General features: G+C 47.2%; 12 protein-coding genes across 12 annotated transcripts; 3 read left to right on the forward strand and 9 right to left on the reverse strand.

Annotated features, from left to right (window-relative positions):
- Positions 1-94: 94 nt before the first annotated feature.
- On the reverse strand, positions 95-1,201 carry N7495_007864 (uncharacterized protein; the record flags this gene model as incomplete). Its single annotated transcript, XM_057210515.1, is given in 2 exon segments — positions 95-1,111; positions 1,124-1,201. 2 exon segments carry the CDS (start codon positions 1,199-1,201, stop codon positions 95-97), a joined length of 1,095 nt encoding a protein of 364 aa, XP_057060058.1.
- Positions 1,202-2,239: 1,038 nt separating this feature from the next.
- Positions 2,240-4,449, reverse strand: N7495_007865 (uncharacterized protein; the record flags this gene model as incomplete). The annotated part of the gene is made up of 2 exons (XM_057210516.1): positions 2,240-3,488; positions 3,545-4,449. 2 exons carry the CDS (start codon positions 4,447-4,449, stop codon positions 2,240-2,242), a joined length of 2,154 nt encoding a protein of 717 aa, XP_057060059.1.
- Positions 4,450-4,848: 399 nt separating this feature from the next.
- N7495_007866 (bifunctional AAA family ATPase chaperone/translocase BCS1) lies at positions 4,849-6,413 on the reverse strand (the record flags this gene model as incomplete). The annotated part of the gene is made up of 2 exons (XM_057210517.1): positions 4,849-6,204; positions 6,264-6,413. 2 exons carry the CDS (start codon positions 6,411-6,413, stop codon positions 4,849-4,851), a joined length of 1,506 nt encoding a protein of 501 aa, XP_057060060.1.
- A 372-nt stretch (positions 6,414-6,785) lies between these two features.
- Positions 6,786-8,283, forward strand: N7495_007867 (uncharacterized protein; the record flags this gene model as incomplete). Its single annotated transcript, XM_057210518.1, has 3 exons — positions 6,786-6,976; positions 7,198-7,842; positions 7,905-8,283. The coding sequence occupies 3 exons, from the start codon at positions 6,786-6,788 to the stop codon at positions 8,281-8,283; spliced, it is 1,215 nt and encodes a 404-aa protein (XP_057060061.1).
- Positions 8,284-9,460: 1,177 nt separating this feature from the next.
- On the reverse strand, positions 9,461-10,583 carry N7495_007868 (NAD(P)-dependent alcohol dehydrogenase; the record flags this gene model as incomplete). Its single annotated transcript, XM_057210519.1, has 3 exons — positions 9,461-9,740; positions 9,795-10,224; positions 10,301-10,583. The coding sequence occupies 3 exons, from the start codon at positions 10,581-10,583 to the stop codon at positions 9,461-9,463; spliced, it is 993 nt and encodes a 330-aa protein (XP_057060062.1).
- Positions 10,584-12,655: 2,072 nt separating this feature from the next.
- On the reverse strand, positions 12,656-12,991 carry N7495_007869 (uncharacterized protein; the record flags this gene model as incomplete). The annotated part of the gene is made up of 1 exon (XM_057210520.1): positions 12,656-12,991. The coding sequence occupies one exon, from the start codon at positions 12,989-12,991 to the stop codon at positions 12,656-12,658; it is 336 nt and encodes a 111-aa protein (XP_057060063.1).
- Positions 12,992-14,353: 1,362 nt separating this feature from the next.
- N7495_007870 (putative glutaminase) lies at positions 14,354-16,984 on the reverse strand (the record flags this gene model as incomplete). Its single annotated transcript, XM_057210521.1, has 4 exons — positions 14,354-14,989; positions 15,045-15,175; positions 15,240-16,657; positions 16,716-16,984. 4 exons carry the CDS (start codon positions 16,982-16,984, stop codon positions 14,354-14,356), a joined length of 2,454 nt encoding a protein of 817 aa, XP_057060064.1.
- A 1,131-nt stretch (positions 16,985-18,115) lies between these two features.
- Positions 18,116-19,198, forward strand: N7495_007871 (uncharacterized protein; the record flags this gene model as incomplete). Its single annotated transcript, XM_057210522.1, has 3 exons — positions 18,116-18,415; positions 18,489-18,662; positions 18,722-19,198. 3 exons carry the CDS (start codon positions 18,116-18,118, stop codon positions 19,196-19,198), a joined length of 951 nt encoding a protein of 316 aa, XP_057060065.1.
- A 1,124-nt stretch (positions 19,199-20,322) lies between these two features.
- N7495_007872 (uncharacterized protein) lies at positions 20,323-20,847 on the forward strand (the record flags this gene model as incomplete). The annotated part of the gene is made up of 1 exon (XM_057210523.1): positions 20,323-20,847. The coding sequence occupies one exon, from the start codon at positions 20,323-20,325 to the stop codon at positions 20,845-20,847; it is 525 nt and encodes a 174-aa protein (XP_057060066.1).
- A 117-nt stretch (positions 20,848-20,964) lies between these two features.
- Positions 20,965-22,591, reverse strand: dbp8 (ATP-dependent RNA helicase DBP8; the record flags this gene model as incomplete). Its single annotated transcript, XM_057210524.1, has 2 exons — positions 20,965-22,024; positions 22,086-22,591. 2 exons carry the CDS (start codon positions 22,589-22,591, stop codon positions 20,965-20,967), a joined length of 1,566 nt encoding a protein of 521 aa, XP_057060067.1.
- An 841-nt stretch (positions 22,592-23,432) lies between these two features.
- bbp (putative zinc knuckle transcription factor/splicing factor MSL5/ZFM1) lies at positions 23,433-25,745 on the reverse strand (the record flags this gene model as incomplete). Its single annotated transcript, XM_057210525.1, has 7 exons — positions 23,433-24,101; positions 24,177-24,394; positions 24,451-24,559; positions 24,627-24,850; positions 25,048-25,265; positions 25,320-25,533; positions 25,601-25,745. 7 exons carry the CDS (start codon positions 25,743-25,745, stop codon positions 23,433-23,435), a joined length of 1,797 nt encoding a protein of 598 aa, XP_057060068.1.
- A 164-nt stretch (positions 25,746-25,909) lies between these two features.
- Positions 25,910-26,761, reverse strand: N7495_007875 (glutathione S-transferase family protein; the record flags this gene model as incomplete). Its single annotated transcript, XM_057210526.1, has 3 exons — positions 25,910-26,528; positions 26,579-26,632; positions 26,682-26,761. The coding sequence occupies 3 exons, from the start codon at positions 26,759-26,761 to the stop codon at positions 25,910-25,912; spliced, it is 753 nt and encodes a 250-aa protein (XP_057060069.1).
- Between the last annotated feature and the right edge of the window lie 603 nt (positions 26,762-27,364).

The raw sequence follows: 27,364 nt of genomic DNA on the forward strand, positions 1-27,364 counted from the left end.
AAAGGGAAAAATGAAGAAAAGAATAGGAAGAAGAATCATATCGCGACACAGATCATAAAATCTCAAACAATAACGTTGGAACGTGTTTAACATCTTACCAGACAATCATCAGACCCATAACAGCCGCAACACCGACAGCAACAACACCGCTGTACGCAGCGCTGACCTGAGGAGCAGCGCCCTTGAAAGTGTTGAAGCGGTTGGCACTAGCCCCAGAAGGAGTAGGGTAGGCCGACAACTTAGGAGCGAAGCGCACAGAGGCAGAGGGTGTTCCCATCAAACCGTGAGACCAAGCAGGGGCCGAAGGTGAAGCAGACCAAGATGAAGGAGCAGCAGAATCAGACCAGGATGAAGGAGTAGCAGAATCAGACCAGGATGAGGGAGCAGCAGAATCAGACCAGGATGAAGGAGCAGCAGCAGATTCAGACCAAACGGGCGTAGGAGATGAAGCACCAATCATAGCAACGCGTGAGTTAGAAGCCGCAGGCGAAGATTCAGACCAAGATGAAGGAGCAGCGGATTCGGACCAGGATGAAGGAGCAGCAGATTCAGACCAAGATGAAGGAGCAGCAGATTCAGACCAAGATGAAGGAGCAGCAGACTCAGACCAAGATGAAGGAGCAGCAGACTCAGACCAGGATGAAGGAGCAGCAGATTCAGACCAAACGGGCGTAGGAGATGAAGCACCCATCATGGCGACGTGCGAGTGAGAACCCACAGGCGAAGAGGCATTGGGCATCTCGGCGACAGGGGTGCTGGCGCAAGCGTACTCGGTGTGGGTTGCGGTTACGTATACAACGCGGTCCATAGCGATGTCGCCAGATTCAGGGGCGTAGGCGCGTTTGACATTCACGGAAGCTAGCTCCATTGGTTTGCTGGCGTGGCGGAATGGGGCTGCGACACGGCTTGTGGTTGAGCAGAGGGCTGTCTCTAGGTCTTTCACGTCTAGGCCGGCGGCGCCACAAGCTGCTGCGGCGGTGTCGGATAGCTGATTGATGCTGTTGACTTTGGAGCAGAAGCATGCTGCGTCGGAGGCCTCGCATCCTACGACTTTGAGAGTGGCGGTCTGGCGGGACGTTAGGGCTTTGTCTTGACTGTTATTATACGTGTACTAGGAACTTACGGCACAGCTTGTGAAATCATCGACAGTGGCAATGGCAGCGGTGCCAGCAATGAGGAAGGAAGCGATGAATGAACGCATTTTAATGATGTATAGGGGTTTATTTGAAATAGAACGATTTAAGTGTTAGAGATGGGAATAGGACAAGACAAGCGAGGCCTTACGACTGGATTAAACGTTCTTATAGATACAAAGCCTTTGTAATGGAGTAAACAAGCTCAACAACGATCTACTCCGAATGTATCCCTTGATCATACTGAAGCTTGTCAAGTATGATTATGACGATGTCCCGGCATGTTGGTACATCGGGGAAGGGGACGTTACTCTAGCAGTGGAAGTAAGCTTTCGGAGGCATCTGACTCGGACAACAATTGCAAAGTTCACATAAACAGATCCCCTGTTGATCACTCTGGAATGCCTCAAGAATGTGCCAGTTGCTATACTGCTATCTCATGTTTGTGCGAGCATCCCTAGTTACCTACCCTCAATGGAATGTTCATATTGATGTAGTAACATTGGAAGGATGACCCTTACCGAATCTACCCGTAGGCATTGAAGTTTCAATTCTAGCTCCTGAATAAGGGTGAGAGCCATGTCTAGTGTAGCGTAGGTAGGCAAAATCCCGAGTTCTCTACCTAACCCTAAATAACTTCCAAGTACGTTTCAATCCAAAGTCTGGCCGGCTTTTAATGGATCGCAAGGTCCACACCAAAGAGGCATATTATCTACCTCTTCATTGGATTGCAATCAGCTTTTTACCTAGGTACGTTGATACACTAGACCTACTTCATATACGTCAGTACACCTAGAATCGTCCATGTATGTGGCAAGTTGTGGAAGTTTCAGCAAGTAAAGACTACGGAATGACCCGCAGAGACAGGGTATATTGATGTAAACCAAATATCGATAACCTTGTCGGCAAAAAAAAAACAGGATTGAATTACGGAGGGATAAAAGTGAGCACGTGGATCTAAATATGACTATAAAGTAACGTTGAGAGAAGCTTTCCTAAAAGTAAGCCTGGATACTTGAAAAAGAGATCGATATATCCAAGGGGTATTATGACTAGGGCAAAATATGTCCATAAGAAAAACGCATTCACAATCAATACTGAATCAATTAAAACTTCTCACTTGTAACACAGCGGGTAGAATTCACCAACAACCAAGCCAATATTTTGACCAGGAGTGTCAACCCCTTGACAAGTATATCCAATCCAAAGAATAGAATCTTCAGTAAGCCCCGAGTGATGCCGGGTACTTTCTCGCCCTCACGAGACGAGCTCGAACCATACCTGCCGTATTTCTCTAAATCAAATTCTTCGACCACGATCTGCTTCTTTTTCGACTTGGACTTGCGGTGGCTATCCTTAGGAGTAGAAACAGCGCTACCCCGGTCCCAGAATCTCAAGAAACTTTTCCTCTTTGCTGGCTTTGATGTTGCAGCAGCCTCTATTTGCGACGCTAGCTCAAGACTTTGATTGTAGTCTTCGCGCTCAGCCAATGTTGTTATAAGATCTCCACGGTAAGGCATTGCGGCTCCTGATTTAGTCGCCGATACCGCATTCGGTCCCACTGATTGAGGTGAGCCAAGGTCCATATCTGCGAGAATAGGATTTGTGGCTTCGTCAGAGACGGCGACTGCCAGGATAGCCGCGATCAGCGAGTCAATAGCGTAGAGCGATGGGATAGTAGCGATAACAGCAGCGGGAGAAATGGACAAAGTACGCGTTCCAAAATCCATAGTTGCGAGCGGCTCATCTTGGTCAGAGACGGGCATTGTGGATGTACGCGGGTTAGCGGCTTCTTGCGCTGCTTCCATGGCTGTGGAGGACATGGGACCAGTGACAATTATTGTCGGCGGCTGGTGAGGTGTCGCATCGTTTGAAGGTGCGGAAACGGTTATGTATAAAATGCCCGATGATTGAGATTGCACAGGAGATAGTGGAATACCTTCAGCCCCGACTAGGGGCGGAGGAAGTCGTTTGGACTGCGATGGATGTCGAAACTCGTAAAGGCGAAGGTTGCGATTCCAGGATAGACGACAGGATTCTTGAGCGGCTGCCCGCTTAAGAGCGTTGCTTTCAATTTCTGATGCATGGGACCCGGAGAGATGGTGGTATTTGCTGATCTCTTCGGCCTGTTCGATAGCGAGCATGGCAGCTAGCCTGGGGAAGAGTAGTGTGACAAGCCCATCGTGGGGGTGCTCACGGCGTCTGCGGTCCTCAAGGCTCAGGGTCATGATAGGGACATCGTGATTAGGCTTCGATGGAACTCCACGAGATATAGATATTTCATTGTTCGAGTAGGTTTGCAATGTATAAAATGGCTTCTGTGAATTCCCAAATGCGAAAGTTGCAGGTCCAGTTCTTGCGCCCTGTAGTCAGCAGTCGAACATGCTCAATATATAGGTATCGCAGCTTACTTTGTTAAGCGTAGATTGAAGGCTCCGTCAATATCCTGGGGCCGTTGACCATTGGCAGCTTCCCAGAGTAATTCCAACTCCTGATTAGAGGAATATTGGATCTCCTCTGGCTCCATTACCCCAGTCGGAAAGTTAACTATACTTGCGGGGACAGTTTTGGGCCCAAGAAACTGGTCAATATTCGATGTTGGCGAAAGTGTAAGCTGTGGCTTACGAGAGGTCTTGGTAGACAGATCATCGTTAACCATTTGAGAGAGATACTTCTGTTGATTGAGCGGGACTTTAGGATCAAATTGAGGAAACATAGATTTCATAGGAACTTGTGGAGTAGCAGAAGACTGTAGCGACTGGGGAGATGCAGATGAAATGGCAGTGTAAGGGCTACTGCTACTACTGCTCGAGCTGCTCTGCAAAGGTAAAGATCGCTGGCTGGTGTGATTTCCCTGGCGACTTCGGCTGCGTGCAGATTGGGTGGACTTCGAATTAGGCGATGAGTCTGCCGTAGACAGAGACTTTCCCCGTGCAAGATGTGCTGGTAGTGGTGGTGGGGGCGGCAGATCATGGGTATCTTCGATGATTTGAAGCAATAACGATTCCGTGTTGGAAGACGAATCCTTTATTTCATTGAGAGGGATGGGTTCCGATTCAGCCTTTTGAATCGGCTTCTTAACCCTGCGAAATGGGTTCTTTGCAGCCTTTATCTCCGGTGAAGGAGGCGGGAATAACTGAAATTGACTCATGGTTGTAGGAGCTGTATGACATATATAGTCCGGCTTCGTGTGTTCAACAATAGGACTATAGACCCACCTCGACGTTCTCGATAAACGTTGCGAGAACGCGACAAGGGGGTGTTTCGACTTGACATATAGCCCATTATTGACCGTAAACTCTTCTGACTCCTCCATATGCGCTATGGTATCGTATGTGACAGCCCTATTTTTAGGGCCAGCGCTTAGGAGAAGGCAGCTGTGATTGGTCTATTGATGGGACGGGGAATAGCGACTGCAGGGAACGGCGCGTCGACCTCGATGATTTTCTCTGCAATAAGGTAGTTGATTGGAGTAATGAGGTCTCTAAATCTGCAGTTCTCTGTCATCCACAGATGCAATTGGTGGGATTCCAGTGCAGATAGCTCACCTTAGAGTTGGACTGGCTCGAAATCCAACGCACGTACGAGCTTGGCAGCACAACGAGAACATTTAGCATTGGTCGAAGATTCTGAAGAAATACAAGTGAGTGCAAGTGGAATGAGATATCTATACATTGGAATATTTACATTTTATACACCTGGGTAGTTCGTAGCCTTAATCTTGGCTGTGTCCCAGTGCCTCACCGTGGACTGAATAAGTGAGTCCTTCGGACATGGCAATTGCCCCCTCCATATTGCCCTTGTTATACAAAAATAGGCCTTGCAACGCCGCTGCACTGGTGCTTTTCGAGCGGTCGGGCTTATGGCCTTGTGCATCCTCAATTAGGCCAAGCTCCTCAAGCCGGCTGATGAACAGTTTTCGGTGAGATCCGTCTTTGTCAATCTCTTCGTAAAACCGATCCCAGAGTCGGCTGACCTGGTAGCGCGTTACCTCTCCGAGGCGGACAGTCATATCCACGCGCCCCGGTCGGACCAGGGCCTCGTCAAGACGCTCAACGTGATTGGTAGTTAAAAAGATAATACGCTCCTCAGCACTGGCGACTCCATCAAGAGCATTCAGTAGACCAGAGAAGGTCACGTTAGCGCCCCGGTACCCATCCGCGTCTGACTGCTCGCGCCTGTTTGAGAAAGCCGCATCCACATCCTCCAGCAGAACTAGAGTTCGGTTCGGAACAATTGTTAACAGATGATTTAAACGATCGTCAGTTAGTCCACGCTCGCTCAGGTTCAAAATAGCAATATCGTAGTCTAGCTCGCCAGCCAACGCTTGGATAAACGAACTTTTTCCAGTGCCTGGTGGTCCATATAATAGGTAGCCACGACGGTACGGAATGCCGCGGTCGTGATACCAAGCTGCGCTTGAGATAAAGTCTTCCACATCCTCCACTATACGTTCCTTGACGCCCTCATCGAGCACCACCGACTCAAGCGGACGCTTGCGTCGTGGATTCCCAAATGGTCGCCACTCCGTGCCCCAACTGTTATAAATTGTAGTCTTTCCTTCATGTGATTTTTCAGCATATGCGTGGGCTTCAGTAAACAGGTCTTCGAAGATATGGCGATGAGCGTAGAGAGTGGTCAAGGTGATAGTCTCCCACGGTTTCCCAGTCTGAAGATCGCGTGACTTTGATTCGCGCATGCGGTTGACGAAAATGAACGCATTCTTGTAGCGAAGAACGTGTTTCCCGGGACCAGGAATCAAGGAGAAATGTGTATGGATGGCACCGTTCGAGTGCTCAACCTTTTGTGTCTGAATAGAAAGGTGACGCATTCCGGGTGTCATTTTCTGGAGGAAACGGTTGATAAAACCCGAATTGCTTGCAACTGAACGGCTAGTACCTAATTGTGACTGTTGATAAAGGGTCATCCAATGGAGAAACCACGGATATGAATCATCTTTGATGCTAATTTCGACGTCGACAAGCATGCGACGTCGCAATAAAGCTGCACCATGACGGATGCCCTTCTGAGCGAAAGTGAGCCCTGCGCCCAAACCAGCAAGGCCAAATCCCTATTTGAAAAAATTCGTTAGTGGACCGGATCAGTTTCGTGATCTCAATTGCCTCATACCGCTGTGAACAATGGATTGTTCGTCAGTTGCGAAAAAAGACTACCATCACCCTTTTGCACAGACTCTTGCACACTCTTGAGGGCTTCAGTCCTCTGCTGAAGAATCAAGTCAGACGCTGATGGCACAGCACTGGACCCATTTGGCTCCATACCAGCCGAATCTAGGAATGGGAGTTGTTGTTAAGAACAATCGCGATTGACGATAAGAAATCTGATTATCGGAATTACTAGCGGGCCGACAACGGCTCAACTCGATCTACAGCGTCATTCATTTTGGCTTTCTTTTCTGGCTTTCTTTTCTGGCTTCTTTTCTGGATTTTTCTATCTCTTTCTGATGGACCAAGGATGACAATGTAGTCCTGACATCCACTGGATAGTTCTCATTCTAGTCCCCTTTATGAGTCGGGGTTCGGAAATGGAGTTGGTATAAACCGGGGGAATCTGTAGTCCGTCGGGATTTCTACCCTCTCCGATTCGGGCTTAAGGGCTTTAACGTGTGTGCCTTTGCTGTCTTATATCCCCATGCGCCCCCTACTTCGCGCTCAGTTTTGTCACCAGGCAATTAACTGGCATACTCATGTTCGCAACATGAGCTCAACAACAACCGAAGTCTTGTACGCGCTGTCGGTGGCTTCTGGTCCGACCAGACTAGGCCCGGAAGATTCTTCAAAACTGAGCCACCATGTCCAATCTGGGTTTCGAAACCCCTGGGAGTATGTGAAGCTTCTCGCACACGCTAATCAGCATTGAATGACACTCATCTCCCCTGTTCTATAGTTCTTGGCGCAATATTAATTTAAAATCAGCTCAGGATATTCTCATGTAAGTTCTCGACCTCTTATACTACCCTTCTTTCCCCCCTCCCCCCCCCCTCTCAGAATCAACTCATCCACACTTTATCTATTACTGGGCTCATATTGGACTCTTCATACAGGCGCCGAGTCACCGGCCGAGCAAATGTACCAGTCACTACCGGCCCAACTGTCCCTGTTCGAAAGCCAGAATTTCTTCCTAGCCGAGTTACCCCCAATTTGCGCGCAACATGGTTAGGACATGCCTGCTTCTACGTCGAGTTTCCGAGCGGTCTTCGAGTCCTCTTTGATCCAGTCCTTGAGGAGCGCTGTGGACCATACAACATGTTGGGACCGAAGCGCTTCACGGATGCTCCTTGCAAGCCTGAAGATATTCCTGTGATTGATGCAATTCTCATTTCCCACAACCACTACGACCATCTCTCATACAAGACTCTTATGACTCTGTGGGAAAAACATCCCAACTGCCATTTCTTTGTTCCATTGGGCGTCAAGGCCTGGTTTGACAGCTGCGGCATAAGTAAAGTTACAGAGTTGGACTGGTGGGACGAGAACGAGATCAAATTGTCTCCACTGTCTCCGTTGCAGCAGGAGGAGGCAAATTTGGGTAACGCTGGAGAATCTGCTTCCACAGTGGCAGAGATCACGGCACGGGTCAGCTGCTTGCCCAGTCAGCATAACAGCGCTCGTACTCCATTCGATCGATTCAAGACTCTGTGGTGTGGTTGGGGTCTTGAATCAAACGGTGTCAAGGTTTATTTCGCAGGGTACACACTCATCTGACTTTTCATTAGGTTGGGAATATATGTAGGCTGACTCGCTCGAACAGAGATACTGGATACCGACCCGTCCCCGAGCTTCCTGCCGGAGAGGATGACCATGACCCAAAGTACGACTTCCCCATATGCCCAGCTTTCAAGCAAATAGGCGAATTTCGAGGCCCATTTAACCTTGGCTTGATTCCCATTGGCGCATATGCTCCTCGTCATATCTGGAGTCCCGCACATGGTGATCCGCACGATGCAGTCAACATTCTCCAAGATACAAAATGCAAGAATGCACTTGGCATGCACTGGGGAACCTGGGTTCTTACTGAAGAGGATGTCCTCGAGCCTCCTGAGAAGTTAAAGACCGCTTTGAAGACACTGGGTCTGCCCGAGAAGGGTGTCTTTGATGTGTGCGATATTGGCGAAAGCCGAGAATTCTAATATAAGCTCATAGAATGCATGATACATAACGGGTTCACGATATCTGTGGCATATGTGGATTATTTACGGCATTTATTTCCATTCGATGGGTTCTGTGAATATTGTACAATAGTTGGTTCAAAGATCTGTATTTCTTAACGGCAAAGAAGAACAATCTAATCTATTGCGCCTGGCAATTGCGTTTTTTTGCCCAGGTCCATGAGTTATCATATCAACATTACCTACCTTAGTAAATTCATACGTTTATTTGTCGGGTAATTATCCCATCCCTCTATAGCATTCCATTGAATAGACACCCGTCTACTGCTCGATCTAGGCTGATCTATTCTGATTGGAATTTTAAAACGAATGCATCACATCATAAGGCCGACTTGGTATTGATATTCTACCAGGAATTTTCGCTCACATCTCATAAACCACCCAGACATCAACCAGGTTGGGATCCATCCTCTTATCCAATTTTCCTAATAACTAAACAGAACTCATTTGAAAATCTCCGATGTGCTCCAGTCTGCATTTGATCTTTCTTCGCGACAATATTTTTGTCCAAGATAAACCTAAACACTAATGCCCTGGCTCACCATGAATAGCCTACTTATGAAACTATCATAGCACTTAGCTTGTCAGCCATAGTTCTCCTTTATTCAAACTCCATACCCCCTTCGTAGAAGCTAACACCCGGTGATATCACTAGAGTCCTGATATTAGCGAATATCGAATCGCCAACGCTGGAAAACTGGTTTCTCCTCTCACTGTATAGCCTATAATCACCGTAGTATAGCCATTTTACCGACTCGAATTGAGGATAGCACCTAGTCAATAGAAAGACTATTTATTTATTAATAATGATTTACGTATAGTACTTTATACACTATTTAATTACTTTGTATGTAGAAAAGGCCCCCAGGTTGGAAGGCCCAGTCACTCCTAGTTATCTTGGCCACAGGCTCAATTCTTCTATCCTTCAACATGATATATACTAAAAAAAATTAAAAATTAAAAGCTCTAACTTATTTGGCATGAATTGATTCTCAATTTCTAGAATCTGATAGGAGGAAATTTGTAACCTTTGGGCTCGGGGTTTTAGAATGACCAATTCAAAATTGGTATTCTATAAAAACTTTCTATATCTATTAATTTTACACCGATACATTTTGAAAGCTGTTCCAATATCCTTCTATCGCACAAGAACGCCACGGTATCTCATCTTTCCAAAGCGAAGAGTTTCCATTGCGTCCTCGATGCCATCCTTAGTTAGAGGGAATGTCATTGAGGTAGGAGTAATTTTCTTCTCAGCAGCAAACTCAACCAGTGAACGGAGGGCTTTGCGAGATGCAACAAGAGAGCCTTGGACGCGAATGCCATGTTGGTTCATGTATAGAAGAGGGATAGGTGCGTTGCTCATGTCAACAGTCAAGGGGTAGATAACTCCGTGGATATCCATCAAAGGCATAAGACTAATTAAAAAGTTAGTCAAATCTCACAGTAGTAGACTGAAACTAGAAACTCACCTAGGGTAGTCAACATTGGCACTTCCGCAGAGTAGAAGATGCTTAACAGGCTTAAAGTCGGGCAACTTGTCACCGGATCGGAAAACATGGTACTCGGAGGCACCGAAAGCCATAGCCTCTTCACGCTTAGCCTCAGAACTAGAGAGAACAACCACATGGCATCCCATGGCTGAGGCAAGCTTAATGGCCAAGTGGCCTAGGCCACCAATACCCATCACACCAATGCGATCTGTGGATTTGAGACCATATTCAGTCAGGATAGTCCAGACGGTTGCACCAGCACACATCAAGGGAGCAGCGTCAGCAGACTCGTATCCTTCAGGAATGGGAACCACACATCCGGCATCCCAAACACAACCGCTACTAAAAGACCCAATGTCTAAATCAGCGTAACCGTATTCTTTTTTGTTCTCACAGTACTGGTCCCACCCTAATCAATTTTGGTCAGTCAACGGCTATCTTCATAACTCCAAGGGTTTCTGAATCACATATTCTCAATAACATACCAGTTAAGCACTTCTCACACTTTCCACATACGTAATGGGTATAACCGAATCCAACACGGTCACCAACCTTCACGTTAGTGACAGCTGGGCCAATCTGACGAATGACGCCGACACCTTCATGGCCGAGGACCATTTCAGTCTTCAGGTAGTGCTCATCAGTACCGCAGAGACCCGAATGAGTGGTTTCGATGAACACTTCATTGGGTTGCAATGTGCGAGTAGTGGTGCCTGCGACAATCTTTCCCTTCTTCGAACCGCGGAAGACATCAAATGTGACGCTCATTTTATAGTATTGGTAGTGATATAAGATTTTTTAATTCTTTTTTCTCAGGGAAAACTAATCAATGACGATTGTATGGTATTTAAAGACATTTCAACTGGTTCCACCAGAGGTTCTACTTTTGTCTTTTTTTTTGATTCCTCATCAAAAGCGAAGCAACAGGATCCAGATCCAGTGTGTCCGCTATTTCTCTCGTGAGAAGTCCGAGGTGGATCTTACAGTTTGCCTATCGCTGTCTATCAAGAGTAAGTACTTCGGCAAAGCCGGATCTAGTCCGATCAGTCCGATCCATCTCCGTCAAACGAGAAGCGAGAATGAGATCCCGCAACCGAGTTATTTCTCCACAAAGCGGCATTACTCAAATTTCCGAGAATTAAAACTCGGCGACTTTTGCTTTTGAAACCTCTGCACTCTTCCTGAACTTGCAATTCTCTCTGATCTTCCAAGATTCTTCGCCATCATATCCACTCCAGGGCTATCAATTTGCCTATTCAGGTAGCCAACTGCCATTTTACCTCGGTTTGATATTGGAAATTTTACTTATTGATGTCTCACGTCTGAACCTCCTAATCTATAGACTTCATTTCAAAACGTCCAAGTGGGGACTTCAAATTATACTTCAAGGTCTGCTAATATGATAGACGGAGATAGGAGTACAATGTACATACAAGTCCACTCAGTCTACGGAGTATGGAGTAAACCTTGCAACTACTACAGAGTAGTAACTAAACCCCTGAATCCTGAGATGAATTATGAGATCGACAAATTCTGTTCCATTTTAGGCTTAGATGAGGATATTCAGATCTCTCTAGCTTGCTTTTAGAGACCTAGCGTTCCTAATTTGTCCAAATATCTAAGTCACTAATGAGCTCGTTGAAACCTTGTATACGTACTGCCAAGGTATAGTACTCCTTCCTAATTTCCACTCTTCTCCGGGTACTCCGCAAATACATACAGTAATTAGAATACCTGCATGAATTACAACCTATCTGTGAACGAACTCCTCTTTTCTCACGAGGCATTCAATATGCAGTCTTTGAAACCCATGGAGGATTTACAGTAGTCAGCAGTAACCACTAGGAGTAACGCTCCCGTGAAGGATCAATAGCCTATTCTTGTCGGATATTATTGGCCCTTAAATCCTCGGAGCTTTCTCCACTCACGAATCCTCCGGGGCGATACCATGCAATAAAGCCAAAATCATACCAAGAAGGTATATCGTATCCAAGACTGATTCTTGGGGTAGGTTCGAAGGAGATGCGAGCTTTAAGTGGCTGTGGAATCATTATATAACTCCCGCACATTGGGGGAATTGATAGGTACACCATGACAGTTATATACTATCAAAATTGAGGAGATAGAAGATCAGACTAATGCTTTCCATCTTAGTCCAAATTTTCTCTACCAAAAACCCATATAGACAAACATCGCTGTTCTGTATACTAAAGATTCATGAACAAGCTTCTATAGCTAAGATAAGTGCTCAGGATGCGACTTTATCTATATGTACTAACTTATTCACTAGGTCAATGGGTTTACCTTGCGCACATCGAATTTGTGAAGGGCTAAAGCTAATTGTCGGTACATTAGTAGAATAGCTATTCAATATCGGAGCTGAATGGGAGGGATACCTATTACAGGCAACGCTTTACGCTCCTATAATATCTTGTGTCTTCTAAAGTGGTTGTCAAGTCTGAGTTTCATTCTTGGTTTGCTAGCTAATATAAAGCGACGATTTGACCACATGACTTCTTTGTTCCTGTCAACTTGAGAATCTAACCTGACTAATCATGCAAATGTCACAAATGAATGAAACTGAATTTCCTAACTAGTGCGGAATCTGTCCTGAATACACACCAAAAAGTGGGCAACAAAGATTCGACACTCCTCGAGACAGAAGCCATATGACATTCATGATCCGCAGATCGACTTAGCAACTCAACCAATCGAGCAGATAGAACAAATGCCCATGCAAGAAAAAGGACTGAAAGATAATTTCCCTTGTCATAACTTGAAAGTCCCTGGACTCCGGGCCAGACTGAAAAGGGAGTGTCATCTGACAAACTCACATTTAATCAACTATCAACTGCCAGGACAAGTTGCTTAGACATGACCTTTAGCTTTGAATCACAATTCCCTTCGGACGTTCTCCAAGTTGATCGGCCATTTATGAGAAGACTGCCCTTCGACTGTGGTGATTGCTTCTCCTCGTAAGCGAATGACGTGGTCTTGTTCAAGCTAGCAAGGCCACCGAGAAAAGGTGGGGTTTGATTGACGAGATGTCTCAGCTCTATGGCATGATGGGGGAGTAGGTTATCCTTGCTGGCATCGAGATAGGATGACCATGTCTTGAAACTATCCTGAAGGGCCTGGCTATATTGATCATCACTTGGGCGTACAGCATCGCCCATAGTCATACTCACCCGTAGGTAATGAAGGCTGAGCAGTTTTTCGGGGGTTGGACGTAGGCGCCAAAGGATGGAGTCGCTTTTGCCTCTTCGTCAATAATAGAGAGAGAAGGTAAACAGGGAGGAGGAAATCAAGGGAGAGGAGATCAAAAGAGCTATTTGTGGATCTCGGGTGGTGTAGTCAGATAGGAAGATCCATGGAAACAATAGAAACATATTTCCTCCCCGAAAATACTTCATTACAGCGGAAGCACAGCCTTCTCTTTTCTTGACTGGAGGACTTCAGATTTCCTGCATCGGTTACGCGGAAAGACCTTATTCAGATAAATACAGTTGTGCCGGCAAAGAACAACCTGGGAGTGGATTTAGCAGAGGTTCGCATGAACTTCATACTCCCGAAAATCTATGTGATCGCTGTAGTACATATTCTCCTTAAATAAACCTCCCAAATATGGATTGGGCAGACGATCATGTGATTCTCGAATCTCGAGCATCTTGCGACTTGCGATAATCCCGCCTTTCTCCATCGGCCGCACTTTGGATGAGACCTTTTATCTTCAACACGATCTCCGCAATATCCCATAATTGTTCGCCGGCCATCTGTCGTCCCCAGGATTGCCTGTAAATCACTGACGAACAGATGAATGCACCGATTTCTTTTTGAAAGTCCTCTTGCTTTAGAACGCGCGAATGAGACACAAAGGTGTTCTAGGCTGGAGGTATATAGTCACTCAGAAGCAAAAAAGTTCCAGCGAGCACCTAACAAGTCTTTCAGAGCTAAGGGCTACACATGGTTTTTAGCTTATATGTAATTTCTGATCGTTTATCAAGTTGCTGATCGATATGGAGCCAAAGAAGTCTCCTAGAACTAGAGGCTACAACACGTCTGTGGACCTCTGATTAGGACTAGTTAACATTTTCTTTCTGTAATTATTCAGGGATAAATGTCATACTTTCTATAATTGCTATCGTTTAGCGGCAATTATTTGCATATTTAGTTTAGTAACTACTAGTCTTTCACACATCGCAGGCTATAATGCTTAGGGGTTGTTGAGCACTTACGCTCCGCTGGCCCTCCGGAAGCCACTGCCCTGGATACAGTCAATCATGGGTTCCTACGTCGCTCATAGTCTCTTGAAAAGCATTTAGTAGGCGGCTAACGCTGCTGGCTTAAATAGGTGACACCACCATCGAACGTGTTTTCGGGTTGCGCCGTCAACCTAGGTAGAAAGGGCCACTTTCACGACAAAGCTGCCCAAGTGGTACAAAATAGAGGTTCTCAATTTGAATACCGAACACATCTGGGCATAGTTCAATCTTATCAACATATAATCAAGACTATGTGTACCCGTACTCGCAAGTTTCCTACAGCTCTCCACCAACATGGTGGTTCTCCGACAGACCATCAAACTTACTAGCCGCAGCCTGAGCATTCTCAGCCCAAGCCTGCAAAGTCTCCGGATCAAGATCATCCAAGAAGGACAGACCTTTCATTGCACGCCCTCCACAAGCGCGCTCCAAGGCCAAAAAGGCAAAGTGACCACCAATGACAGGGCGAGCGAAAAAGTTTGGTCCCGGGAAGTTTCCATCGCCCTCTGTTTGGTGGAGGTCAGTGAATGGTCTATCAGTGACAGTTTCGTTGACCCAGCGCGCGACGGACTCGAGGACTTCCGAGCGTACGGGCTTGGAGGTTACTGCCATTGAAAAGAACTCCCAGTCTGTTTTTGTGTAGAGGTGGCGGCTGTCTAGCGGCAACCCGTATTTCTGACGCACGTAGTGGTACCAGATTGATTGCTTCTGGTAGATGTGACGTGGTACGAAGCCGGCTGATTCGTTGGATGAGAGGTTCGTTCCTTCGAGGTGGAAGCAGAGCTGGGCGTCTGCGTAGAGATTGTAGAGACTTGTCCAGGAGCCGTACCAGTCGTAAGCTAGTTTGGCGTGAGATCCATCACGAGACATGCCGAACTCTTCCCACTTGGCGATGTACTTGCTGGCAATTTTCTTGTCCAAGTCAGTTCGAGTTTGTCTTCTTAAGGTTGGGGTTGTTTTTACATACCTTGAAGTGGGAGGCGTCAGCATCATGACCTGTCAGTTCGGCAAGCTTGCCCATGGCATTGATGCCAATAATACCCTTCAGGGCCAAGTTGGTCTGTAGGGCTAACCAGCCAGCAAAGTCATCAGTGGAAACTGTGTGAGTTATGTCAGAATCTGTCAGAATAGTCGGATGTAATTTATAAGGTCTGTGTCTTACGCTGGTTAGCAGGCTCTAGAGAGAACTCTACTAGGTAGCCGGTCCATTGCTTCCATAGACGGTAGCTTCGCTTCACCCATTTCTCTGCGAGATTCTTGCCGGTGATGCCCCCACCCCACTTGCCATCCTGGTGCTCAATTCCAGAAAGAACCTGGAGATTATCAAGAGGGAAAATTCCGGTGGACTCGCTGGAGAAGGAAGAGGGGTCAGAGCCCTGCGCTGACCATATCGAAGCTGCATCAGCCGCGTCTTCATATTGTAGAGAGTTGGCAATTGCAAGACCCATGATCAAAATATTACCGCACTCTTCCACTGGCATGTATTCATCACGACCATCAGGATGACCAGTAGCATTGGGGAAATGTGTACCTAGATCATGCATTGCGTATGTGTTAGGGTATTGTCCACTCAGCATATGCTCGATAAGAGGCTCCAGCAAGTATGCTAACCATCTCGGGTTGGTATAAAGGAAGAAGGGGAATGCAGGGAAAATGACATCAATAGTTTGGAAGTTTCCATTTGAGGAGATCTCCTTCAGAAACAAGATCGGGTTGTCCGAAGTGCCGGAGAAGGTGGTCGCTCCCAACACCTGCCGCGCTGAGAGGGCAACGATGTCCACATAGTCATCTGCTCCAGAAAGATACGCATCTGCAGCTAATTGCTGGGAGTAGTTTGATGCCAAGGAGCTAGCTGCTGCATAGTCGTAGTAGTGAAATTTTAACAATTCCTCGGTTGTCGGGAACCAAGACTGCCACAGAGGCCGCATCTGGGTCAGACCCCTAGCGGATGCATACTGGACTACCGGAGCTTGGATGAAGGCGATGGTGAATGTGACGCTATCGGAAGTATACTTCGCAGTGCGACTGAGGTTGAAAGACTTGGAAAATGCAAACACGGGGGTGCGGTCATGAACAGCTCGGTGGTTTTCGTCATTTTCATTGCCAAGTATGCCAGTACTAGCAAACCCTCTCCTCACCCTGTCGGCCTCGCCGGACTCGTATCGGGCATTTGCAGGTCCGGTGAAATGGAGGGTGCCCCATTCTGCACGATCGGCAATCTCGGAAAAGAGAAGTTCAGTTTCTCTTTGAATTCGCCATCTTTGCAGTGTAGACTTTTCATTATTATGACTTTTGACATCCACATCGTCCCGCTGCCATTTTATTTGACTGTCTGCGTTACCGCTGACCCAACGACCATCAACATCGATGTATACATTGACTTCTACCTCGCCATGAACGTCAATTGTAATATAGGAGGCCGGAATAGACTGTCGCAAAGTCGATGTCGGCGTGATAGGGGAGAGAAAAGAGACTGTGATATCAAGAGGAGTGGAATCATTGGTGGGAATACGATAGGTAAAGTTGGTTGCGGAAGCGTCATAATTGGTTCCAATGTACTCAGGAAACTGCACTTGGTGGCTGTAAAGTCTTTGGTTAGTGAAACAGTCATATAATCATGATTCTACAACAATCATACCCTTGATGTGAGCCTAGAGAATCCTGGGGCTTGCCCAACAGCGGGTAAATTGAATCCTGGCTCGGGACATGGGCCATCAACGAGAGTCCCACCTCCTGCCCGGTATAGAACATGGGCCATTTTAGCCAAGGTTCATCGCGGGCATTACCTAGCCAGGTGCTCAGATAAGGGGTGCGCACGATCAACGGAAGAACCGGGGGAGTGAGGGACGAGGCTGTGATGATAGCAGCCTGGCTGACAGCTGCCAGAACAGCAAAGGATAGCTGCATTACGGCAGCTATTTCAGGAAATGGCGACAATGTTTTAACACCAACTAGTGTCACCAGGGAAGTCCGGAGATGTGCGACAAACGCTGGATGAAATGAAGGGGCTCGAGAAAGCGAAATGCGGGGAAGTCGACTCAGCTAGTATACAATCGACCAGTATGGAAACATTCAAGTTTGTAATTTGTCGTACGTAAGATGAAGAAAGAGTAAGCAGTGAATGCCCATTGGTTTCCGTACCTTTTTCTGCACCCTTTGCAGTAGTTCAAGTGATTAAGTCATCCGAGGTTATAGTTAATAAGAGTTTCAGGTTTGGCGATGATGTCATACATGCTGATCATATGTTCAGTTACTATACAAAGTAACTACTAATACTCTCCTTTTTCATCTTAGTATCTACACAAACAATCAACATGGATGGAGAGGTCCTTGGAAGCCAATTGACTTGGAATGTCGGTAGCAACAAGAGCGCGAATTAGGGCTTCCCTACCCAATAACAACTAGCCAGTTAACTTCGAGTTATTAAGTAAGCTTGAATTTGGAGGTTTCGTCATGTCGAATATTCGAATATTCGAATATAGATCGACTCTATGCTACCTTAAGAAGTTAGTATGTCCGACAGTCTGCTTAGAGACTACTCAGAGTCTGTTTAGAGGCCCCAATGAGACTTGTTACTTGAATTCTAGCGTGAGCACGAGAGGCTTCAATATATGGCGGTGAAGAAGAAACAACTGGACACTCAAGTTCTGAAGGAATAAGAAGAAAAGAAAAGCAGTCTAAATCGCATTTAGTAAGGCCCAAATTTGGCCAGCAAAACGCGTGGTTGTGTGGACCCCGAGTCCGTGCTTTCTTATACAAGCTATCTACTAGACTATACGCGATTGACGCGTGCTAAACACATCCTTCGATCTCGCTTCCTTCCTCTTCTTCCCTTTCCCCATTACTTTCACATTTCTCAACTCTTACTCAAATTCTTGGAAGATTTGTGGAGTTTTAATCTCTCGACGCTAAGGAGTTACCCGAATCCCCGATACTCGGTATTTGGTATCTTTTGATCTTCTCACTTTTTTCTCTACCTACAACCCTACACCTCTCCCTCCCCTCCATTCCTCCTTTTAGAGCGATTTCTTCCCCATTATGGATTCCACATCAATCCAATTCACCCCCAAGGAGGGACGTCGGGTTCTTGGGGACAAAGACGCCAACGCGTGTCTGACACCAGCCCACCGAAACAAACAATCTCTCTCCGAGTCACCCGTCAAGCGAACACCTTTCACGCCGGCATCTTCTAAAGTGCTTCTGCCCTCACCTATATTTGCAGGTCAAAAACGGACGAGGGACCAGGTTGATGAAGTCGATGTTAACCCCGGACACGTGCAGGCGGGGGTGAAGCTGGAGAGTAGTCAGTCGCCCGTCAACGACAATAATTGTGAACATGTAAGCTGTCCGAGACTTTTTGAGACAACGTATAACCAGAAAGAACGTGACTAATTGGTGCCTGCGTGAATAGCAAAACCAAGAAACAGATGCGATGGACGTCCGCGTCTCAACACCACCAAAAACAGAACCCGATCAATCCCAACAACAGATGGATTCACAAGGGTCTTCTGCAGTATCTCCTAGTATCCAAGAAACACAAACAGTACCTGAGGACCCAGATGCGCGAAAAATCTTCATTCGAAAAGTAAGCGGAGCTCTTCTTCATTCCACGTGTTGGTGGTATGTGGCTAACAGATCGTCTAGAAAGCAGCCCTTCTCCGAAGTACCCTACAAACCGCCATGCGTAATGTCACCAATCACCATATCGATCGTCGCGTTTCAAACCTGGAGGACCACAGCCGAAATTGTCCCAGAATCTCCTTCTCCGCTCTGTCTTCGACTTCTTCCATGAGAAAGCCCGCCACAAATCCATTCCAAACACCCCGAATTGGCACCTCAGGATTTATAATCTCTACACCTTTCCAACAGACTCCTGATCTTCCAATACGATCGTCCTCGATTGTTGATTCCGCAGAACGACCCAAGGCATTTCAGCACACTCCGCGCAGATTGGGATCTCCAATGCAGTTAAGTAGCCCTACAGCGACAGCCACTCGTCAACGTACTCGTGAGCTAGAAGAGGCAGATACTGGGGCAGAGGCAGAAATGAACGACGATTTGTCGCCGTCACAGCGAGGTGATGCAGTAGACGGGCTGCTAAAACTTATGAAAACGGCTTAAGGTGTACGGGTTAAATGATATTGTTCCAACATGCAATCAATGATACCACAATTTTTTGTTCCTTTTTTTTACCTATCGAAAAAAAGATCAATTGCTATCGGAAAAGTGGTGCAATTATGCAGGGCTACCGGTGAATCCAACTCGGAGAATACAACATAATTTGTGTGGCGTCGGAATACTGTCCATCGCCCAATCTGGTAATATGTGGGAGTAGGGGGTTACGCAGGGCAGCAACATGAAGTCCACATTGATACCAAGGGAATCCGAAAGAACGGCTTGATTGACTTAATCTACTCAGATCATCAGCTGATCTATGTTCTTCAGTAGTTTCAAGGTTATGACGTTCTCCGGTGTATCAAGATTATAGCCCTAATTCACATCATGCTGACGACGGGTCCCTCTTCAAAGCGTTACACTACAGCCAGTCTACAGGGAGACTTGATCTCAGATAACCCAATGACTTGTGTTTTCCTAATCTGAAGACTCGGTTAGCCTATCACCCGTTTGTTTTACTGCACAGGCCAATTGTCGGCCTGCTAGAGGCTATTATTCTCGTGTAACTGACTCGATATAAGACTTGATAGGTCCGGATGCGTGCTTTTGAGGAAGAGCGAACAATCTTCTCGGTTAAATGACGAATTTCACGTTGTCAGCCTCCATGTTCACAGCAATCTTAGTACAATATTAAGTAATGATTGTGTGATCGTATAAGAGTTTACTTTCTTCCCTTCCCCTCCCCTCCTCTCTAGAGCTTAAGATCCTTTTCTCATCCTTACTAAGAATACCGATACTACCCACGATCTCCCTTCTTGTTCCACAATATGATCTATAACTGGGCCTGTGAGCACTGTCGTCAGAAGGTACGCATACCCTCTCATACCTTTGCCGTCGACTTCAGATAACTCATGGCTCTGAAATGGAAGAGAAACGCAGGTCAAAGCGTACGCTCTTCCAGCCAGGGGAGAGTCAATAAGAATAAACGACCTTTGCAGCATATATCGGCACTAGGGTTGCCTCATCCGTTCGATATCTATCCCGATAGAGCAGCAGCAGTGGTGCCCAAGTCTTCAGCGGGCTTCTCATTGGGAAATATACCTGATCCTGAAATCTTCAATTTTCCTCCAATGGATGTCACTCCAAACGCATTTATCCCAACTGTAGTTCCTAGTCTATCGGTCAACCAGATGGTGGAACCTCCACTTACTCCTAGTGGAGCCTTGGATCTCGCTGCCCCAGCACAGCCGACATTTAATCAGTCAGAATTTGATCTCAATACTCTGACACCACTGGCGGAATCAACCCCTTGGATGGGCGACTTTTGTTCTCTAGTTCACAGTGCTGAGCTGAGCAAGCTAACCACGCCACGTCTTATGCCTTCTTCTCATTCTTCAAGCTCTTCGCCCTCGCCGTGGCTATCTGGCTCTGCCTTACCCTCGCCACTGGATTTGTATTCTACGTCCCCATTCGATACACTCTTCGATGCCCCGGCTATTCTACCTGATGTAACGACTTTCGAGATACCGAAGTTAGCCAACACTACAACTACACAGCCCAGTGGTTGGCGACAGAATATGCCTGAATACCAGTCAGATCAGAGTTTCGCCTACACACTTGGAGGAATAGGAGGCGAGGCTCAATTCATTCAATGAGCTACATGTGCGTTTTTACAGGAGTAGGTAGCGCTAGAATAATCATTTTTACTTTTGAACCTTGGAAATTTATGGTATCAAGTAGACAGGTCAATATGTACAACAATATATATTCCTTTAGCGGACTTTCTTAAGCTTGTTTCTCTTCCGTCCCAGTACATCACGGCCCTCGCCAATTTCACCAATAGCCTCGCGCTTCGCAGCGCCTACTTCTTTCAGCACTCCTGTCCGAACAACACGGCTCTCAAGGTTGACACCCTCCTCGGCGTATTCATCCATCTGCCGACCCACGCGCTCCTCAATTGCAAGCACAAGCTCAACATCACGCTGTCCAACCATGGTGACGGCTTCACCAGTCCGTCCAGCACGAGCCGTACGACCAACACGGTGGACATAATCATCTGGGTTACGAGGCACGTCGAAATTAATCACCAGTGCAACGGATGGGATATCAAGACCACGCGAGGCAACATCTGTAGCAACCAGAACTCGAGCTGCGCCAGCGCGGAAGCGGGCAAGGTTAGAAGTACGCTCAGACTGAGGGAGAAGACTGTGGAGGGAGGTGGCACGGTGACCTAGCCGGCGCAACGTACGCTCCAGCAGATCGGCCGTCTTGGTATGGTTGCAGAAGATGATAACGGGCTTGGAGATATTCTCATCAGTAGACAGCAGGACATGCAAGAACGCTTCACGATGTGTCATAGGCACTTTGACGTAAGTCTGCTTAAGAGTAGGTGGGATGTTGCCTTGGTTTTCGGTGGCGATCTCGGTGACAAAAATGGGGGGTTTGTTGCCTGTGCGAGGCAAATCCTTCAGTGCTCGTACTTCGGCGGTCAAAGTGGCTGTGAAGAGAAGGGTCTGTCGCTCTGATGATGGTGGTAGAACGGAGAGACAGGTTTCCACGTCCGGGAGCATGCTGCCCTGTCCACTTGCAAGCAGCCGATCAGCTTCATCGAGCACGACCATCTTAACTCGGCGTAATCCAGCTATTGTGTCTTCGCCAGATGTGCTAATATGATCTGCCAATCGTCCTGGTGTTGCAATTACGACATGTGGTCGTTGCGCGAGGGCGATTGCTTGCGGCCGCATTTCTGTGCCACCCGTAATGAGAATCGGCTTCATGCTCTGTGGTGCAGAGACGGCCTTGAATTGCTCATAAATCTGAAGAGCAAGCTCTCTGTAAAATTGTAGTATCAGTATGCATTTGTTTAAAATTGTTGCTAGGGTATGTGGCCTACCTTGTCGGCGTTAAGACCAATGCGAAGATACCAAACGGATCCTCAGCCCATTTTTGTAAGATAGGAACTGCAAAAGCCATTGTTTTTCCGGAACCAGTGCGACTTCCACCAATACAATCTCTTCCGTTCAGGATCTCCGGGATACATGCTTTCTGAATGGCCGTGGGTCGTCGAATGGCCATAGTGGTCAGCGAGCCAACCAGCCATGGCGAAACGTTCAACGCTCCGAATGTGGATTGTTCACTGCGTAACCCAATCTCGAGAGCATCGCGAATTGTCACAGGGTCTTCTTCTGTAGACTCGGTTTGTTTTTCGGTGTCGTCTTTCTTCTTGATACGGGAGAGTGTGGGGAGCGGCGCTGGAGCAACATATGAATCGGTGGAGGACTCTGAGAGACGACGTCGTTTAGGCGCACGGTCTTGAACCTCAGGTTTTTCCTCATCTGAACCACCGGAATCAGATACATATGAGTTCTCGGTCATCTGGTCTTCTTCTGAGGTCACCATTGTTCCTGTCGCCTTGATCTTGAGAAATAATTTTGCGGCAGAAAAAAAGATATCTGATCTGGCGGTGGGGAGTTATGGTGCCTTGTAATTAAGGTGTTACGGCCCGTAGAAAGTGGTTTTTGGTTGATATATGCAAAAATTAGCGTTTAAAATAATCCAATGGCAAGATGGCCGAGTTGGTCTAAGGCGTCAGGTTAAGGTCCTGATCTACATTGTAGGCGTGGGTTCAAATCCCACTCTTGTCATCCTTTTTTGGCTTATTATTTTTTTTCCAATTCTAATAGAAGAGATTTTCTTCATCTAAGACACCTTAACAGCCTGAACCTGAGATTCCGAAACAACCTAACGAGGGCTAGACTTAGCCCTAGAGTCTATTGGAACAGAGTGGAACTATAAATTATTTCTTGAGCTTGATTGCTCTAAAAATTACGTTGGAAAGTTTGATCTATGATGAAACTTATTTTAATGAAGCCTTGTCTCTCTCCATGCAAAGGAAATGCCGACATTGATTAGCTAGAATAGGGTCAAATATTGCCCCTTCCATTGGGGTCTCCTGAAAGAGATATTATACACTTATCGTTGTGAGAGTAGTTATAAAAGACATGGCTCAGAGATCTATCACTTAAGTACGTATTTTTCTTTCCTGGGGTTTTTAAGGCCACGACGGGAGGCAGGGCGAGAATTTGGTAGAGAGACTTTTTGTGAAAGATCATGACTAAAAACTATCCTCAATTATCCTTATGTTCCCTGATTCAGCGAACTTGTTAGCAAAATACTCGCTGATTCTCCTTCAATTATCCTCCTGTTCCCTCTACATCGGAACATTGAATTCAGCAACTTGTTAGTAAAGTTGATTACGCTCCCGGAGGAGGGGGAGGAGGTTGATCGCTTGGAGGAGGAGGAGGGGGTCCATCGGCTGGCGGGGGAGGAGGGGGAGGAGGATTTCCTGCTCCACCAGGAGCGCCATAAGACCATGGGGCCATTCCGGGAGGAGCCGCAGACATGCCGGGGGGTAACCATATCCAGCGTATCCAGCGTATCCGCCGTAGCTGGGCTGGGCAGCGGGAGCGGAAGCAGGAGCAGGAGCAGGCGCGCGCTGATTCCAAGGAGCAGCAGATGGAGGTGGAGGGGCACCAGGAGCCGTGGCAGGTGCTCCATATCCACCTTGGGATCCATAGCCGCCGTACTCGCCGCCACCACCGCCGCGACTGTGGCTTTGGTTCTGGTTCGCCCAAGGGGGTGGGCCACCGTGATCCCGGGATCCGTGATCGCGGGATCCGTGATCGCGGGATCCATGATCGCGGGATCCGTAGTCATCACGAGGGCGATGCTCGCGTCGCTGGTGCCAGGGAGCTACCACATCACCGGAGGGCTGCTCACGCTGATCACGCTGTTGCCATGGCTTAGCATCACGGTTACGGTCATCAGGGTAACCCTGGTCGGGACGGGCTTCGATACGGCGAGGCGGATTGTCGCTAGGAGCGCCTCCAGAGAGCTCATTCATGAGCAACTATAATATATGTTAGTATCAATGATTTCTTGAAAGCAGCATATTTTTTTAGAGAAATCTCTTGTAGAGACCTACCTCCATTTCACGATCCACGGCGTCGCCAGCACCACCAGCACGAGGAGTACCGCGTCCAGCGAAGCCAGGGCCACTGTTATTACGCCAGTCGCTGCCTCTCGGGCGGTCAGGACAATCACGTTGCATATGACCAGCGTTACCACAGACACGACAGATGATGTTTGTGGTGAAGTTGCGCTGCTCGGGGCAGTCATACTTTCGATGTCCGATTTGACCACCTGTAGCAAATTTATAAATCTGGATTCTTGTATGTCAGGAAAGAAAAATCACTTACAGTTCTGGCAGGCTTGGTTTTCGTCGTCCCGGAGTGTACCGTTGAGAGCAGCCAGCTCACGAAGTTGGTTACGCTTCAGCTCGTTCTGACCCTCGGGAATAGATGCGGCCTAGTTAGCTTGTTAGTATCCTATCACCGCAATATATGAAGGGAATGTAGAAAATGATATGGCTTACCGTCTCGATGACGTTGTGAACAAGTTTCTTTGCCTTATTGACCTTCTCCTCTGTGTCAGCCATGATAAGACAGTGAAGATCCTCTTCCTGATTGCTGGCATGAGCTGCATCGGACCGACCCTTTCCTTCCTTGACGGAACCCTTGCCTCGGATAGCGATTTTGGCTCCAGACTCGGTCTCCATTTTCTTCAAGGTGTTTCCGCGAGGTCCTATGAGTAAGCCGACTAAAAAGATAACCTGTGTTAGTGTATGGCCCTTAATGTTAAAAAGAGATGATCACGCAGCTGTATTATCCACAGTAAGGGTTAGCAAGAAACGGGCCGAGGACATCCAAAAAGATGCCTCGTCAGCTCGAGTCGAGCAAGGAGTGGGGAAGGAATGGGGGAGCAGTCATGAGTTAGAGGGTTAGTTTTATGCATACTGAAGTTAATTTCGGGATAGTCGTTCACTGGGACGTAGACCTTTTCTTGAGTCTTAGTAGGGCGTCTGTAATCGGAAGGTGGATTGTATTTCGGAATAATCCTCATGGCCTGCTCAACCAGCTTATGGCGTTCGTCCTCGAGTTTCTTGCGGTAACGAAACTCGCGAGTATTCACACGTCGACCGAAATTATCGTACTGCGGAGCGGGGGGAGGAGATCTATCATATTATGAGAAATTTACCACATAACGGGAATAGTAGGAAGTATCTTACCGGTCGCCGTCAGCAGGGACAACGTCGTTGATCCGAAGCTTCTGGCTGATCTCCTCAATGCGCAGGTGCAGAGCGTAAGCTTCAAGTTGCTCGGCGGTGAAGTTTGCCATGATCATTGTGGGTAAGCCCATCAGACCGGCGGCTTTGTTGTCCTGTTGATCACCCCAGCGGTTGCGCTTCTTGCGCTTCTTAACGCCATCCTCAGCGGGTTCCTCTGTGAATAAAACGGGTCAAAGGTTAGTTGGGATTAATGGTAAAGTTAATATGATAGTAAAGCATACCTTTCGTAGGGCTGCGACCGCGTTTGGCGTCAGTAGTCGATGAAGGGGTCACGGTGCGACTCTCGTCCTCATCTTCTTCGCCCATACGGCGACGGCCCAAGGGAATATTATTAGAACCTGTTATTCCTTGATTACGCCACGCCATAACTTTAAAGTCAAGGTTGCGGCCTGTAGATTAGTGAAGGGGTGGTGTAAGGAACAAGTTACGGGAAGGTGAGAGCGGAAGAAAAGTGGCGGATACGTCACGTGGGGTATATTATTGCCAAAGCGGTGTAAGTACTAGACCTAATACGGGCTACTGTATTCGCTCTAGTTCTTCGAGTCCTCCTTCATTCCTGCTTGTACCCATTTCTGACCTTCAGCTGCAAACTTCTTCGCAGTGTCCTTGTCTTTGATCAGTTCCTTGACATTGTGAGGTGATGGGACATCACGGCCCTTCTTAATACCGGGTCGCTGAGCCAAAAGCTCCTCCCACGCCTTTAGGTTAGGAAACTCATCGATATCGATACCAGCCCAACCAGCAGATGCCACCCAGCCCCAGTGCGAGATATCGGCTATGGAGATATGGTCACCAACCAAGTACCCGGACTTAGACTGTGCCAGGTGCTTGTCAAGGACACCATACAGTCGGCGTGTTTCATTGACGTAACGGTTGACACCGTACTCAATACGCTCGGGCGCATACCGAGAGAAGTGGTTTGCCTGGCCCTGCATGGGACCGACGCCTGCATTCTGGAAGAAGAGCCAGTTGTTCACCTCGTAGTACTCCCGGGATCCCTTGGGGAAGGAGATTTTGTGATCTGGGTCATATTGATCTGCGAGATACTGCAGGATGCTGCCCGACTCAAACAAATTAATCTGTTGGCCATCACTGAAGGTATCAGTGAGAGCTGGGATGCGGCCGTTTGGGTTGATTTTGAGGAACCACCTGCTCATCCGTCAGCGTCATGTCCAGTGGGGCAATTGTGGGGAGCGTACTCCTCCTTCTGAACACTCTTTGTCATGTCAATTTTCTCTACATTGTATGGTAGTCTGTATTTTTTTATTAGAGACAGTCCCAGATATATATTAGCTTACTTACGATAACTCTTCCAGGGCAATGGAGATCTTGATCCCATTGGGGGTCTGGGCCGTGTAGAGGGTAATGTTCGGCTGACTCATATTGATAATAAAAGGATGAACGAGTCCCAGATGGTGCTACTTGTGAGAATCAGAAATTGAAACTTCCAGATGTCAAATTATATATGAATTGAACGAGTCGATTGAGCCTGGAGAGTTTTGAAGTTGAAAACGTTCCCCACATGAATTTCTAATCGCACCGAAGTTAACCCCGGCTGAATAATCCATGCGATGACTGTTCGTACATTACGTTACCCTGGAATTCTCGACTCACTCCCGGTGAAGATAACGTCTTCTTTCAACTGGAAGCTTTCGCCCTGAAGGTCTATAGTTTATGACAACGGGATACAATGTATACTGAGTGAAATCAAGGCCGGGCCAAGACTTCGGACTAGATGCAACATAAGAGGGTGTGGAATATGATCTAGATAATCTATCGGCCCAAAATACGAGTGTGATGGAGCCCCGATGTTCACAATTTGGGAATGAATTCATTCGCAAAAAGGGAACTTTGAAAGTATGTATGGTAAACATCGGAGAAAATAGCAGGTCGTAACGGACAAGTTAAAAAAATATACACAAGAAAAAGCCAGCTGTAAAGCAGGAAAGAACTGAAAAGGAAATCCAAAATCCATCTAGAAGTCT

This window comes from Penicillium taxi (genome assembly GCF_028828555.1).
Source record: "Penicillium taxi strain IBT 34144 chromosome Unknown utg000005l_segment0_segment0, whole genome shotgun sequence".
Lineage (NCBI taxonomy): Eukaryota > Fungi > Ascomycota > Eurotiomycetes > Eurotiales > Aspergillaceae > Penicillium > Penicillium taxi.